Raw genomic sequence first — 14,426 nt, 5'->3', positions numbered from 1 at the left:
AGTTAGGCAGAGTGCACCACAGTATGTCATGCACTTTCATCCACACTACTCTTCACAGTTGAAGTGAGGCCTTTCTAAAGGAGATAGGGTGCTTGAGCAAAAAAGTGGTGCTCAGCAAAGGAGAAAGTTCTCAAGAGAGAGGCCATAGCTCAATGTGGAGACAACCAGATGATGTTATTTTCAGGACATCAGAATAATATCAGCAGGAATAGGTTCAAAGTACTTTGATAAATATCGATAGCAATTTACATACATAAACATACAAACCACATGTGAGTTTTCGGAATATTTTTGGAATTTTGAACTGTAACCAACACCTTCACTTCATTCAGCAACCCTTTCCCAAAAGTCATTTTCCTGGCCCTGTTTCAGGAATTATGGCCATGCTTAATAATACTGACTGATACTTGACTTACTGCTTTAAGTGTAACTGATATGTACAACAGATAGCAATACAAGATTTTATATTTGTGTGTGTGTGTATATGTGTGTATATATACATTCTTCCAAAACTATTATGACTGCCTGTCTATCAGCCTTTAATACCTGAATCTTTATATGTGTATTGCTTGAATAAGACACTTCATAATAGAATAATAAGTATAATATATAAATTATTTTATAATCCAAAGAAAGACTTATTTCATTAAAGTGATTACATAGAGGTAAGCTATTGTTTCTAGTTGTTATTAATCCCTAATAATATGTAAAATAGATGATAGAAATATTTTCAAGAAATGTTTTGATAGAATGGTACTTTTATTGAAGACCCTTTCTTATATTCCAGGAGAAAAATGATTGATGACCTCATCAGGGCAAAAACATCACTGTTCAAACCAGCTAGTCACAGAGACAACAGAGTCGACTGGCAGCTGAAGATGTTTTTGAGACAGTGTGGGACTGGAAAGAAGTTCTGACATATTATTATTATAGAATGAGTACAGGAAACAAAGGATGCCATGTGGACAGTGGAGCACATGTCTGCAGCACATGGACCTGAATTCAATCCTCGGAACACACAAAAAAAGGAAGACATGGTGACATGTGCCTGTGATCCTAGTACAGAGGAGGGAGATGGAGACAAGAGGATCCCTAGAGGTCCTGGACAGCCTAAGCTACTTGAAAAGGGACTCTTCAGTGAGGCACAGAGATGTATGGAGCCTTAGGAATAATAGCTTAGGATGTCCTCCCATGCACATACAGACACAAATGAAGAAAAGAAAGTCAAACATGGCTGCGCATGCCTTTCATTGCAGCACTTGTTAGACAAAGCAGGTCATCTTGTTTACATAGTGAGCCTCAAGCCAGTTAGGGATACATAGTAAGACCCTTTCTCTAACAGAAAGAGGAAGAAAGAAGAAAGGAAGGAAGGAAGGAAGGAAGAGAGAGAGAGAGAGAGGAGGAAAAGGATAAGGATGATAGTCATTGCTGACACCATTACATGAGAAGGTCTTCAAACTTTCACTTTAGATGACTAAATTAACTAAATTTTTATCTTGTTCAGTCTTCTGGATGATGGAAGAACATAACAACAAGCCAGATTCTATCTGTCACAATGGTAGACAATAGGAAAAAAAAACTGTATCAGTTATTATCCACCCAGCAACTTCAAGAAGAAAACTGACATATGAGGAACTTCAAAATAATGATAGTGTTTTGTTTTTGTTAGCCCTTTGTCTTTTGCTACATTCTTCACATTGATTATATTCAAAGGATCTTTTGGATAATCTGGGCAGATGTTTGTACACTGGACGTAATAAGCCAGTACACAACCATCAATCCCCAGAAAGTGACTTGATGCTTATTGCTATAGTTTCTTATTAGAAGTAACAATTGCTAAGTGTTAGCTGGGCAAACAATCAGATCATAAATCTAATAGATACCATTTATTAAATTAGTCAGAGTCAAAATAATACCCAACAGCTTCAAGTCACAGCCTTTTCAAGTTTCCCAACACTTTCATGACTTAGGTTGTCCAAAAAGTAAGAGTAATAAGCTTTCATCATTAAACTAAAACATAGGTTGAGGAGCAACTTGAATTGCAAGAGTGTACTTTAGCAAGAGCTCTGTTTGGTTCCCTTTAGAGACACTCGCCCATTCACACAGTTGACATTTTGTGTGCTGTAATGAAACTTCAATATTTGCACATTAATTTTACACTTCAGTGCACCATAATCATGAGATTAATACATCCATAAGATTAAAATATCCAATGAAATAGGCAGATCCAAGGCTAGGACTCTGATATAAGACTGTCTGATGCTTGAGTCTACAATTTCCTATGTGATGTCAGACAAGGTAATTATTTCGTTTTCCAGTTCCTGCACAGATAAACTGGGTCTTTCATGTTCGTATATTCCTGGGAAATTGATAACAATGAAGAAATATTCTGCACAAAGTATACACAGCACAGTCTGGTATATAACAAGCAAGTATTCAGTGTTATTCCTCACTATTATATGGACCAGAAAATATGAGAAAAAGTTTTATGGGATATTTGAGTTACTTGAGATATAAAGTCTGAGTATATCTGAGATGGGTAAGAAAAAAACAAATAATTGAGGGGAAATAGATCCAAAACAGGGAGAATGAAGACAAGAGCCTTACCATGGCACAGATGCAGGGTCAATGAGGGTGGACTGGAAGGATGAGAAAAGATTTATCATAGGCTGGACAACATACAGGGCTACTCTACACTACACCAAGTCATTCAGACAGTTAACTTTAGTTCTCAATGAAAATAAAGCACCATCAACATTTCAAAGGAATTATGAAAGCAAGCAGTGCCCATCTGTTAGACTCCAGTCTAAGGAGAAATGGCCAATACCACTTAAATTGTTTTCTTGCAGAGCTAAGACTACCAAGTATGAAAATGGAGCAGAGTCCCTATTAGCCTTGTCAAAGACTGCAATTACCACTCTGGCATTCATCTGTTCAGGAAGTTGTTTGTGAAATCACAGTGAGGAAGCTAAGCCAACCAGTGCATGCCGTTCAGTATTCATTCACTTAAGCCCGGATGTCAGTTTACCAGAGAGACAGAGGAAGGAAGCGTCTACTGATATTCTATGAGCTCAGGTTCTGTGAATAGGGACCTTCATTGGCTGAACAGTCCTGGGCTATTCAAGAGCAATTAAATTTGGTTAAAATAAGAAAGAAATGCTTTTTAAGGAAAAAAAAAAAGAGAGGTTTGAGGGGATTGCAAAAGTTGATTGTGCTAGAGCACTTTTACACAGGTTTGTTTTAGTTCTCGTTTGTCAAGTCGTATTTAAGCTGGTCTCTTACTCTGAAATCCGATAACCTTTCTTTTCTCCGAGTTCTTTCTGCTAAACTAATAGCACTGTCTCTAATTCCACATGCAGCAAGTAAAGAGTTTGTTTTTCCAGATAACAGTAGGTCTGGTGATCAGCCAACGTCTAAAGAACCATTAGCCAAGTCAGTCGTAGGCTAGAGACTGCAACTGATCGATAGATATTACTCTCTAAATCACTTGAATATTGTCTTTTTATCTTCTCCACAAGCTAGCATTATTCATGTTGTCCTGACACAAGTGACAATTAGAGGAGAATTTTAACAAGAAACCTCTTACCTATACAAATCCATCATATTATGGTTTTGAAAGGGGAAATGAATGTACTAGACACATTCAAATAATATAGACAGAATTTAAAAATAAATTAAAAGCCATAAAGTTTTTAATTGAATTAAAAAATGAAGAGTCTCATTTAGACGGTGTACAGAGAGTGACCCCGAAAGCTCCACTGAGATGGGCCGAAGCAAGAGAACTGAAGACAGGTTGTGACGTTTATGACGTCTCTGTAGCCACCTCTTCTTTACTAGGGAATAAAATTGCTATGATTTGAAAAACAAGGAGAGACAGAGAGAGAAAAAGGAAAGGAAGGAAGGAAGAAGGGAGGAAGGAAGGAAGGAAGAAAGGAAGGAAGGAAGGAAGGAAGGAAGGAAGGAAGGAAGGAAGGAAGGAAAGAAGGAAGTTTCCTCTCACCACTTCAGCCTAGGTCACATTTCCCAGGTATCAAAAAAGGAAAATGAAGGAGTAAAACCAGAACTGCAGACCAGCCCTCAGCTCGAATTCTCAATGCTTACACCAACAGCCCTTAATTACTTCTCCATTGGTGAGTGGCGGAAGAAAAGCATACTTTGGATACAATAAAATTCTGCCCTTGAAGTACCTAAAAATGAATCATTCAAAATCATTTACAGTGAAGGATATGACTCATTATTTACAGCCCCCAAATACTTATGCACTGTTAAACATTACTATAAGAACTCATGAATCCTTCCATAGTAGTAGCCTCAGGCCCCTAGGAACGTTGATTCCTGAAGAAAAGAACGGCTCTGAATTCAATAGACACACTTGCTCTTGAAAAATAGTATTTCTAGAAATTAATATTGCAATACAAAATGGAAAGTGTCTTCCCTTCCCAACAGTCACTCATGTGACACTAGAAGTCACACTACAGCAGACATCATGGCCACTCATTCAGACTGAGCCCTTCCTTAATTAACTGCACATTTATTTCCAATTTAAAGGCTATTTCTGTAGTTTCAAATAGTTTAGCAATCAAAAATAAAAACTTTAATTTGCATTTGAACTACTATATTCTCTCATTTTTTAAAAAATCAACTATTTAGAAAAAGATTGTTAACATGTATGAAAATAAAACATAATGATTCTGACCTATGGGACAAAAGCCTTACAATGTACATGATACATATCATATGATCAGAATTGGTTTGGAAAGGGCAAAATGGCATTTCCTCATTCCTCTCTCTCTCTCTCTCTCTATATATATATATATATATATATATTACATATATATGTAATTTTGTAATTTCCTTGGATTATTTAAATTTTTAGATTATGCCTTCTATTACTATTACTTCAATTATGATTACTGAACACTGTCCTCAACTGGCAATAAATGTACACATTTTTTTTTAGAAACAGTTACTCTTCCTACTCCAGTGCAAGCGATCTTACATCCACTTCATTGGGCACATTAGCAATACATGCATGGTCAAATGATGAGATACTGCCTTTCTCCCAACTTAAAAAATTAAAATTTTAAAATGCATGTCTTTGACTTGATGTTCTTTAAACTATCATATAAACTTCCTTCTTGCTAACCAAAACTCCAGCACATCACAAAAGCATGGCCATTCCATCAAGTCTGAGATTTATATGAAAGATATTTCATATCAATACTATAGAGCTTCATCCTACGCACTCAGAAAACCTTTTACTATATTTAATGTTTTATAAGGATTATTTAAATAACACCATCTATGCCTCAGTTTCCTCTTTACTAAAATGAAAAATAGGATGGATTATCACTTACTGTAGATTCTTACTCTAGAATTCTCAAGAAAGAAATTTATCTGAGCACTTTTAAATAAATTGACCTGTTAAAAATATTCTTAAATTCTTTTTTTAATACACAATGATAAACAAACTAAAACCTTAAGAAATTAACTTGAGTAAAATCTAGTTCAGAAAAAAAAAATCCACCCAATACAAATATCAGTGTTTATCTTGCTGTGTTTTAAGGATAATTTAATTAAAACCATGTTGGCCTTTTATTTTAGTCACAAGTTTAAAAAAAAAAATAAGGAATCAAAAAAATTAAACAATAAGCAATGATGTCTTTGTACATATATTTTTTATTTATCTACTTAATAATTTTGTTTTAAACTGATGTAAATTACACATTATGATAATAAAACAAATAGGCATTAGATGAAAGAGTCCTTGTTAACTAAATAAATATGTACCACCCCAACTAATTCTTGATATATAATCCATGCAAAAAAGGTTTCACTCATGAGTTCTTTTGTTTTATGAAAAGACACATATTAATTATCCTACCAAATACCACACTTATTAGCAAGAGCATGCCTGATATTTTAACTTATGCTAATTAAATAGGTACAGAGACAAGCCTGGGCTCGCTCCTCGCAGGTTGAATCAGCACACAGCCTGGGAGCCAGCACCATTTCACCTGCTGATCCCGGGCACTCAGAACAGCTCCTCTGCAGTGCTCACTACCCATTGCTGGCACGCCATCCAAATTCCTCTTAGAACGTACCAACATTCTACAAGACACATTCGGCTTAACAGCTGAAGGCAGAAAGCCATTATAATTAGCTTTTTTAAAAAGTTCATCTAGGTATTTACAGTCATAGTATTCAGTTCTAGCCAGCTCTTCATGAGACTGGTTTAAAACCCACACAATAAGCAGTGCATTTTAACACAGGCACAGCAAAGTCACTATAAATTTCAAATAAATCCCAGGTCCTGTGTGTAGTAAGTTATGGGCTAATTTATGCACATACAAAATCCCTGAAGTCCTGAGGTGAAACACAGTAAATAAATCAAACATAAAGCAAAAGCTAATATCAATAGAAACCCATTAAATAACAGCTTGTGTGTGTGTGTGTGTGTGTGTGTGTGTGTGTGTGTGTGTGTGAAATCATAGTAGAGACTATATGTTGAAGACTTTTGAGTTACTTTAGATTTTCACAGTAAACTAAAATGTGAAATCAATTTCATTAATCCATCCACTTCCAAAAAAAAAAAAAAAACACAAAAACTTCCTTGTGCATGTTGTTTTAATGTTCCAATGTTATATGAATACCAGCTCGTTTTAAATAATCTTCTGATTTAGCAACAGAAGCACACACACATACCTTTGGGAAATCCGTTAAATCAGGATGATACTAGAATAAGATACTTCCATTTAAAAAGTGATGTTAAATTTCACTCAGTCTTCTAGCTACAATTCTAAATGCTGGCTTTAGAAGTAGAGAAAAAGAGTTTACTTTCCCCTTCTGTGGCGACTGGGGCTTTGATGGTGGTGTTTCTCTTTTAAGCATTTATTTCCTATCATTTCTTTTTTGAATTTTAATAGGTTTAAAGAATGAATGCCTATAAGATTGAAATTGAATAAATAAGTAGCTTTCCACTAAGTAACAAGAACCTATCAAGTTCATAAAAAAAATACTCAAATCTTTCCATGTAACTATCTAATGGCTTATACTATTTTCAACATATTTCATCAGAAACAACATCTGATCCTATGCTTCACTATTTCTCCCTTTCTTTAGCCTTATACAATATGAGAACATTATTTTCTGCAAGGTATGTGATGTGGTCCTGAGATATTTTCTAAGGGAGTTTTTATGATTTATAGTTAAGAGTGCAAATAGAAAATTATGACCTAAAAGCACAGAAATCTGATTGACTGGAAATCCCAGTAAAGAAAGGAAAAATAAATATCTTCAGGCAGATAATGCATTCAGGTAACCCGTAATACTGGTAATCACTGCAGAACATCTCAGATTCTGAACTTTTACATAACTGTCACTAGTATATTCGTGTCTACACTTGTATTTGACAAGCTGAGATGAAACAGCAATCTATTCTTCCTTAGACAAGTGACATTTTTCAGTATCACTGAGTAATAGACTTTCCTTTGCTGTGGCTGATGCTTGAATTTTGAATACTAAAGAAAACCAGCAGAGGGCAGAACCGCTGACCAACCCAACAGGCAATAAAGTACCAAAGGTAAAATGCAAACTTTTTGAGGCAGTCTACTTTCAAAGATGCTAATGTTTATCCTTGAAGAAGTTGAAATGAATCAACGCAAATAACCCAAATCACTGCAGAATTCGGATGGAGTTCCACTGTGACCACAGGGTCACCAGTGCTCATCACAGGCTGAATGAGAAACTGCCTGCTGCTGGGAAGCATAAAGTCCCCAAGCATAGGAGCCAAGGTTAGGACTGGGCCTCCTGAAGCGCTAACTCTTTAGGGAGCTCTCGGATCTGGGGAACAAGACCAATGGCCAGGCTCAGGTTTCTTCTAAACCTGCACGTTCAGAGTTGGGTTGGCATTTTTTCCGTTCTCCTCTCCTCTCCTCCCTGTTCCCCGGCTTCTCTCGGCCCTCCTGACAAAGCTGGCTTTCTCCTGTGAATTGTTCTGGCTCCCCAACTCCAAAGGCTTTCTCCTGCCAGCCGAGTCCGCAGCACCTAAGGGACCGCCGCAGCCAGATGCCTTTTAGGGAAAGGGCGGGGGTAAGGGAGGGAGGAGGCGGTGGGAGGGGTGAAGTCGCTCTCCCTCCTCCGGTACTGACAGGGCTACAGTGAGCTACACAGGTCTGGCCATTCAATATTTGGTGGTGCCACGTAGGAACTTTTCCTCACCTCCCTCCTCCCATCCCAGGCCCCCTCCTCTTCCTCCCAATCCCTATTCGTCTGCCCCCCCCCCACACCCACCCTATTTGCTTGGAGATTTTCATTACCCTCCAAGAGAGTTGCGTGTCCAACCTGCAAGAAGAAGCTGTTCGTGGGGGGCAAGGTACAAGGGGAGGTGAGGGGGTCGTGGAGAGGAGGAGGGGGCTACACATCAGGGAAAGTGACCCCCCCCCCACGCGCGCGCCGTCTTGAACTCCACCTTATCATCTGTGAAAAGTGTTCCACTGAGAAGCATTTCAAAATGCCACACACAAAGTGTTTTCAATCTTCTAAATTCATCCCCCTGGTTTCTCTTATATCCCCCAAAGTAAAAACAGCCCGTTTCTCACTTCCTCGCAGACAAAGAAGTTTATCACAGTTCACTTTATACCCTTTCTCTATATTTTCTCCTCAGTTCACCCTTCAAAAGATATCCCCATTAGAACCTGGAGAAACCCAAAGAGTTCTTCAAAGGGCAGAGTACTCTGAGTAAAGACTATTCTTCAAACAAAAGCTTTGTACGACTGCCTTCCCGTTCAAAGTAATATTTTTCCCCCTTTTTGCCAAGTAAGTGGAAAGGGACGGAGGGCTTTCTCAGCCTGCTGTGTGCCTGACAGATCTTTTAATCCTGCCACCTACCTCCTCTCCCGTTACTGTCCCGCCTACATCCATCTCGCTGTCTCTCCCTCCAGCTTTCCACTTCTAACCTGGTAGCAGCTACAATCTGGATTTTATTTAAAAGAAGTGGGGCGAAGTCAAGGGGGAAGGGCACCAGGAGAAGAAAGCCGGGTGGCAGTGTCCCACCTCCCCAAACTTTTTTTTTTTTTTTTTCTCCTTACCTCCTCTGACCTCTCTGGCTTGGAAGAGGAAGGTCAAGGCGAGGGTTGAGATGGTGAGATCCCAGACCCACCGTTTCGTTTTCCACCTGGACCAGGGCTCCATCTCCAAGCCCCGCGCTCACAACTGTGAACCCCACGAAATTGCCACTGCAGACCAGCTTCGTCCCTTCCAAGGTGTCGCCTACGCTTGCTACACAGCCATCCGGAAGGGAGAGGGGGTTTAAAAAAAAAAAAGTCAAAGGGCTCTTATTTTTTTTTTTTCCAATTTGATGATTTGCTTCCTTCCTGTCTCTCGCCCCCTCCTCTCCCTCTGGGGTGGCCCTGCAGACTGGGACCCCGAGATCCGTCCTACGTCTAGCCCTACCTTCAGACTGAGGGCGGATGAGAGGTTTCAAGGAAAGAGCTGAAAGCACTGAGCACCCCTAAAGGCTTCATGCTGTCGGTGGGCCGGACAAGAGGCTCAGGCAGCCCCCTCCTCCGCCCACTCCCCCTCCCCGCTGTGTGCCCGCGAAACTGACAAGCCGACTGAAGGTCAGACCCAATCACACGCGTCCCCGCAGCCCCAAGCCCGCCCAGTCTCTCGCCGGAGGATCCAGACTTATGCAGGCCCAGCCCACCGGCCACCCCCTCCCAACCCCATTCTCCCTCTCCACCTCCCCCTCCTCCCCTCCCCAAATCCCCGAAATGAAATGGGAGGGAGTTAGGCGCGACCGGTGCTTGGCTACTGCACTTTGGGAATGAAAGGAATTGCTGAGGAGCCACGGAGCACACGGGGCGTTCGAGGAGCTTCTGTATCCAATAAAGACACTCTGCTTGCACCGGTCTGGGAGCCCCTCGTCCTTAGGAGGCGGGAGCGGGAGGAGGGGAGAAGGCCCACGTTTCACTGGCCGCACGGCTGGAGTCCTGGGCTGGCAGCTGTAACCTTATCCCTCTGCAAAAAACCTTGCTTCCTAAGGCAGGCATGGAATCAGTGGGCTCTACGCTGCCTGATCCCAAAGGTATTTGTTATTATTATATTAATCCAGAGACTAAGGAAGGCATGAAGGTGGCGTGAATGGACCCTAAAGATCACCACCCTCATCTTGTAGGTAAATTCTAGCTGGAAAGTGGAAGGCTTCTCAAAGGCTCAAAGCCTGCTAAGGACTGACTACAGAGGGGCTAGGCTCTTCAAGAGCAGAGTTGCGCTGTGAGGACATGGGAGAGGGAGAAAGCATGGCAGCTGAAGCTAAGAGATCAGTGATTTGCTTTTCCAGCAGAGTCAGTCCTGAACTTGGATGGAAGGGACAGACAAGGGAATAGAAAAGGAAAGCTACCAGCAGGATTCGCCAACTGGCAGACCCCAAAGTTTCTGTACTGGGCCTGGCCTTAGAGCCCAAAACATGGTCACTTCACAGGGAAAGCCTAAGAGGAGGGACCTGTTTCAAAGAAACCTCCTCTCCTCAGTGTGGTCCTCTTAACCCTAAATATTAGATTCCCTGCTCAGTTTTTTCCATCTTTTAAATATTCCATCCTCTTGACTGGTCCTTTCTGTTTTTAATGGTTTCTAAAATATTTCTCTCCAACAGTGGACTGAAGTAGGAATCGGGTACCAGTATGTATTAGCCACTTGATAGAGATGTTTTGAATTAATACGTTATTTATTCATTCATATCTCTCTCTCTCTCTCTCTCTCTCTCTCTCTCTCTCTCTCTCTCTCTCTCTCTCTCTCTCTCTTTTCCTATTGACACAGATAGTAGAATCCAGGGCCTACTGTGAGTATTTAAGTAATAGCAATGCTCAAGGATCTTCAATTAAGCTTAACAAGCATGCATGTTCAATTTTTTATTTGCCACTAATCTAAATCACAGAGTCTTTTTTAAATGATCGCTTAAAGAATGCCTAATTGGACTATATGAAATTTCCTCATATGGTTTGATAATTGGCAAGCTAGCTAAAATCCATACAAATCGGGATTAGAATATTTTAAAGGCAACTAGAAACACTTCAATAAATATTGGTCTGCACCAAAGAACCATTCCCTAATCGTGAAGTTTCTTTGAGATCACAGTTTGGAAGAGAGAGAGAGAGAGAACTTCTTATAATGAGGACAGAATGTTTGAGATGCCACTTATCAGAGAAATAGGGCCAACCAGCTCTTTAAATTATAACCGCAATGTGTTAACGTATTTTAATAAAACAATTTACTAGCATATTGTATTGGAGCCCGGAATGTCTGGTTACAAATTAAGAACCTTGCATTGGAAATACAAGTAACTCAGCAACTTTGTTGGGCCCCATCTTCTCAGATGGAAATTCTTTATGTTGTTTGTGGTTTCCAAACTCTTTCAAACTTGTCTTTTCTACCCAATTCTCTTTGCATGTAAAAGTCAATCTCTAGGTCTTCACTTAAATGTAAAACAGTGAACTGAACACATACTAGTTTAGGAATACTTACCTGTGAGCTGGCCAGTTACAGAGCTCCTAGCTGCATGTCTAGTGTTCTAACCTGTTTTCCCCTCACTCTCTGGTGAGAGCGCCATGACTGGTACTGCTCTAGGTGAGAATGATTCAGCCACTGCCTTCTGCTCACATCTCAGCCAGCACAGCTTGTGAAAGGCTCTTTCAGGCAAACTGTCTTGAGTGAACAGAGTTATTGCTGTCTTATGCATCTGTACTCTGTGGTCTGAATTCCTCTGGCCCTTGCCCAACTAGGCATAACCTAGGTCTGAATGTATGCCTCTGGAAGGAAACGTACTGGAGTCACAGTGAGGTATAATTATGTCTAACCTCTCTAGCTTGTTGCTGACTGCCAGATGTTGAGTCTCCGAGAAACCTGTCCATGGACTTTCAGTTGAACTCGATGAAAGAAAGGATAAAAGCAGCAAACAGGGAAAAACCAAAGAGAGCTCTCTATCCAAGTTGCCTTTAGCTTCACGCGGGGGAACTTCCAGTAGAGTTATTTCCTGGGCGACTTTTCGGCCTGCCACTGCTAATTGTTTATACATCGATTCAAAATGTGATCAAATGTGACAGTTTCATTGATGCAAGTTCTTAAGATTTAAGCATAGTTAGTAATATACTTCCATTTTGTCACATGAAAAACAGTATTGGAGGCATGTTGTCAACTTTGAGCAGTACATTTTGATTTGTAAGTCTCATAACAACCATGTAAAACCAGATAAATAATAATCACTTTTTTAACAATATTTTAAATTAACCATTTGTTCATATTGCCATATGAGAGAACTAAAATAGCGTTTTTTTTTATTATGGATTGGAAAGTCAGATAAAGAGATAGAATGTTCTAGACAATCTTCAGAGTCCATGGAACTTTATTAACTATTGGGGAAAACCTACATCTACTCCTTAATGTCATCATAAATCTCTAGGATCATGGAGCCCCTGTTTCAGAGCCAATGTTTCATGTACTCAGACCTCAATAACCACACAGACACTAAAGACACATTATCTAAGCTCAGTGTCTCTAATGCAAACAGTGTTAGGCAGAGTTAAGGGAAAGAAGTAGATGCTACAAAAATCATGTCATCTTTTATAATATTTGGCATTCATTCTTCTTTTCCCATGCTCATGCTTTAACCTTTTCCTTTTCCTTTCCCTTCCTGTGGTGTTGGGGATAGAGCCAATCACCTTATATATGCTACAAAGGGCTGTATCCCTAACTACACCTGCTCTACCTTTCCTGGCATCAATAGATGAATAGATGCATACATACATATATACATATCCAGACCAAAAAAAAATCTGTGGTTTTACTATATTTTGATATATGAATTTCTAAGAGAAGACTTGAACTGGCCAGAATATTTAATAAAAGTGTTTTAAATGCAGTCTTTCTTTTGCAAAATCTCATGGTTTGCCTTTCGTGTTCTTTTCTGGACTTCAGGTCAATTATTTTGAGAAAAGACTGAAAAAGCAGTTTGACATTCACTTTATAGTTTTCCTATTACAGGAGTGGAAGAAATTAGTCTCTTAAAAAGTGCAGTTAGTTCCTCTTACCTCACAGATGGGTCATTGTCTTGTAGAAAGTGGGAACTGAGAGGGGCCAGACATGTTTACTTCCATAACATAACCACGTCAACAAGATCTCACAATGACAACTGTTGACAATTGTGTTTGTAATTTCACTATGAAATAATTCAAAAAACTTCAAAGGAACTCAGATTTAGGTGAATTTCCAACAGAATTTTCAAATAAACATTTTCTCCTTTTGGAACACTGAATGAGTCAATGGAGAGAAAATGCAGGTCCACCCTGTCTGAAAGGTCCTATGGTAAAATCAAAGATAAGTGAACTCCAAAACCACAGAGGGTATGGTTGTGTATATTTATGTTTCATTCCTTAATTTTTTTTTGTTATTTAAGCCCCTTTAGTGATGCTGAAGACATCGATCAACAGTTAAGAGCTTTTGTTGCTCTTCCAGAGGACCCAAGTTCAGTTCCCAACACCATTATGAGATGGTCACAACCACCTGTAACTCCAGTCTCAGGAGATCTGAATGTTTGTGAATCATATTCAATGAATCTGATATTTTTATATGCCCTTCTTATATGTTTCCCAACAGATGCCACATGGATTTAAGATAGGTAAATATGGTTAAAAATGGAAATCAATCTGATTCTTAAAACATCTGTATTGAATAACTTCAAGTTAATTTGTTTTACAGCTCCTCAGTGCTTAATAGTCCTCCCAATGTTGTATTTTCTGCCAGTTCCAGTATGGTCAAAATATTGCACATTCAAATGCTGGACAAACAATAGATACTATTTCAAAAGTTTTTACGATCTAATCTGCAAAGACTGGGAAACACATGGACATGAATTTTGCAAAGTAACATTTAATCTGAAACATTTCTTTTATCAAAAGTAGAATGCAATTGTCATTGTAAGAATGTTATTTTTATTTAAAATCCTTAATATTCTACTTAGTCTTCATAACATCCTCATGAGGTAAGAATGTGGCAACTTAAGTGGTTTCATTTTTAAGGTTAAGATCTGGGACATTCAAAGTTCAAATTAGGAATACAGAAACAGATGGAATATATGAAATCCATTTTAATTTGAACAATTCTTTTCTCACTCTTAGTTCTTACTTTTTAAAAGATGCAATCTTAGAATATGTTTTATGTCTTATAGGTTAAATATTAAAATAAATGAGAATTTTAGTACTATGAATCTTATAATAAGGGAGAGATAATGTTAGAACCATTGAAAACTTCACTATTATGTGTGAGTGCTGTGGGATGGTCTGTATGTTAAATGTGTTGCTCTGATTGGTTAATAAATAAAACACTGATTGGCCAGTAGCCAGGCAGGAAGTCTAGGCGGGACAAGGAGAGAG

General features: G+C 39.1%; 1 protein-coding gene across 2 annotated transcripts in view; it reads right to left on the bottom strand.

Annotated features, from left to right (window-relative positions):
• The window catches only part of Col11a1 (collagen type XI alpha 1 chain), a 199,630-nt gene extending 190,044 nt beyond the window's left edge, over window positions 1-9,586 (bottom strand). The window contains exons 1-2 of one of the 2 annotated variants that reach the window (XM_052730954.1): window positions 9,454-9,586; window positions 9,090-9,279 (exon numbers count right to left, since the gene is read on the bottom strand). In XM_052730954.1, the coding sequence (XP_052586914.1) occupies window positions 9,090-9,192 (103 nt within the window). In that variant the 5' untranslated portion in view covers window positions 9,193-9,279; window positions 9,454-9,586. Of the gene's footprint in view, window positions 1-9,089 lie in introns of both variants that reach the window. The other variant, XM_052730953.1, reaches the window with a different exon arrangement.
• Between the last annotated feature and the right edge of the window lie 4,840 nt (window positions 9,587-14,426).

This window comes from Peromyscus californicus, unplaced genomic scaffold (assembly GCF_007827085.1).
Source record: "Peromyscus californicus insignis strain IS unplaced genomic scaffold, ASM782708v3 Scaffold_9__1_contigs__length_137607984, whole genome shotgun sequence".
Classification (NCBI taxonomy): domain Eukaryota; kingdom Metazoa; phylum Chordata; class Mammalia; order Rodentia; family Cricetidae; genus Peromyscus; species Peromyscus californicus.
The sequence above is the reverse complement of the archived record's forward strand: the minus strand, read 5'-3'. Positions and strand labels throughout refer to the sequence as shown.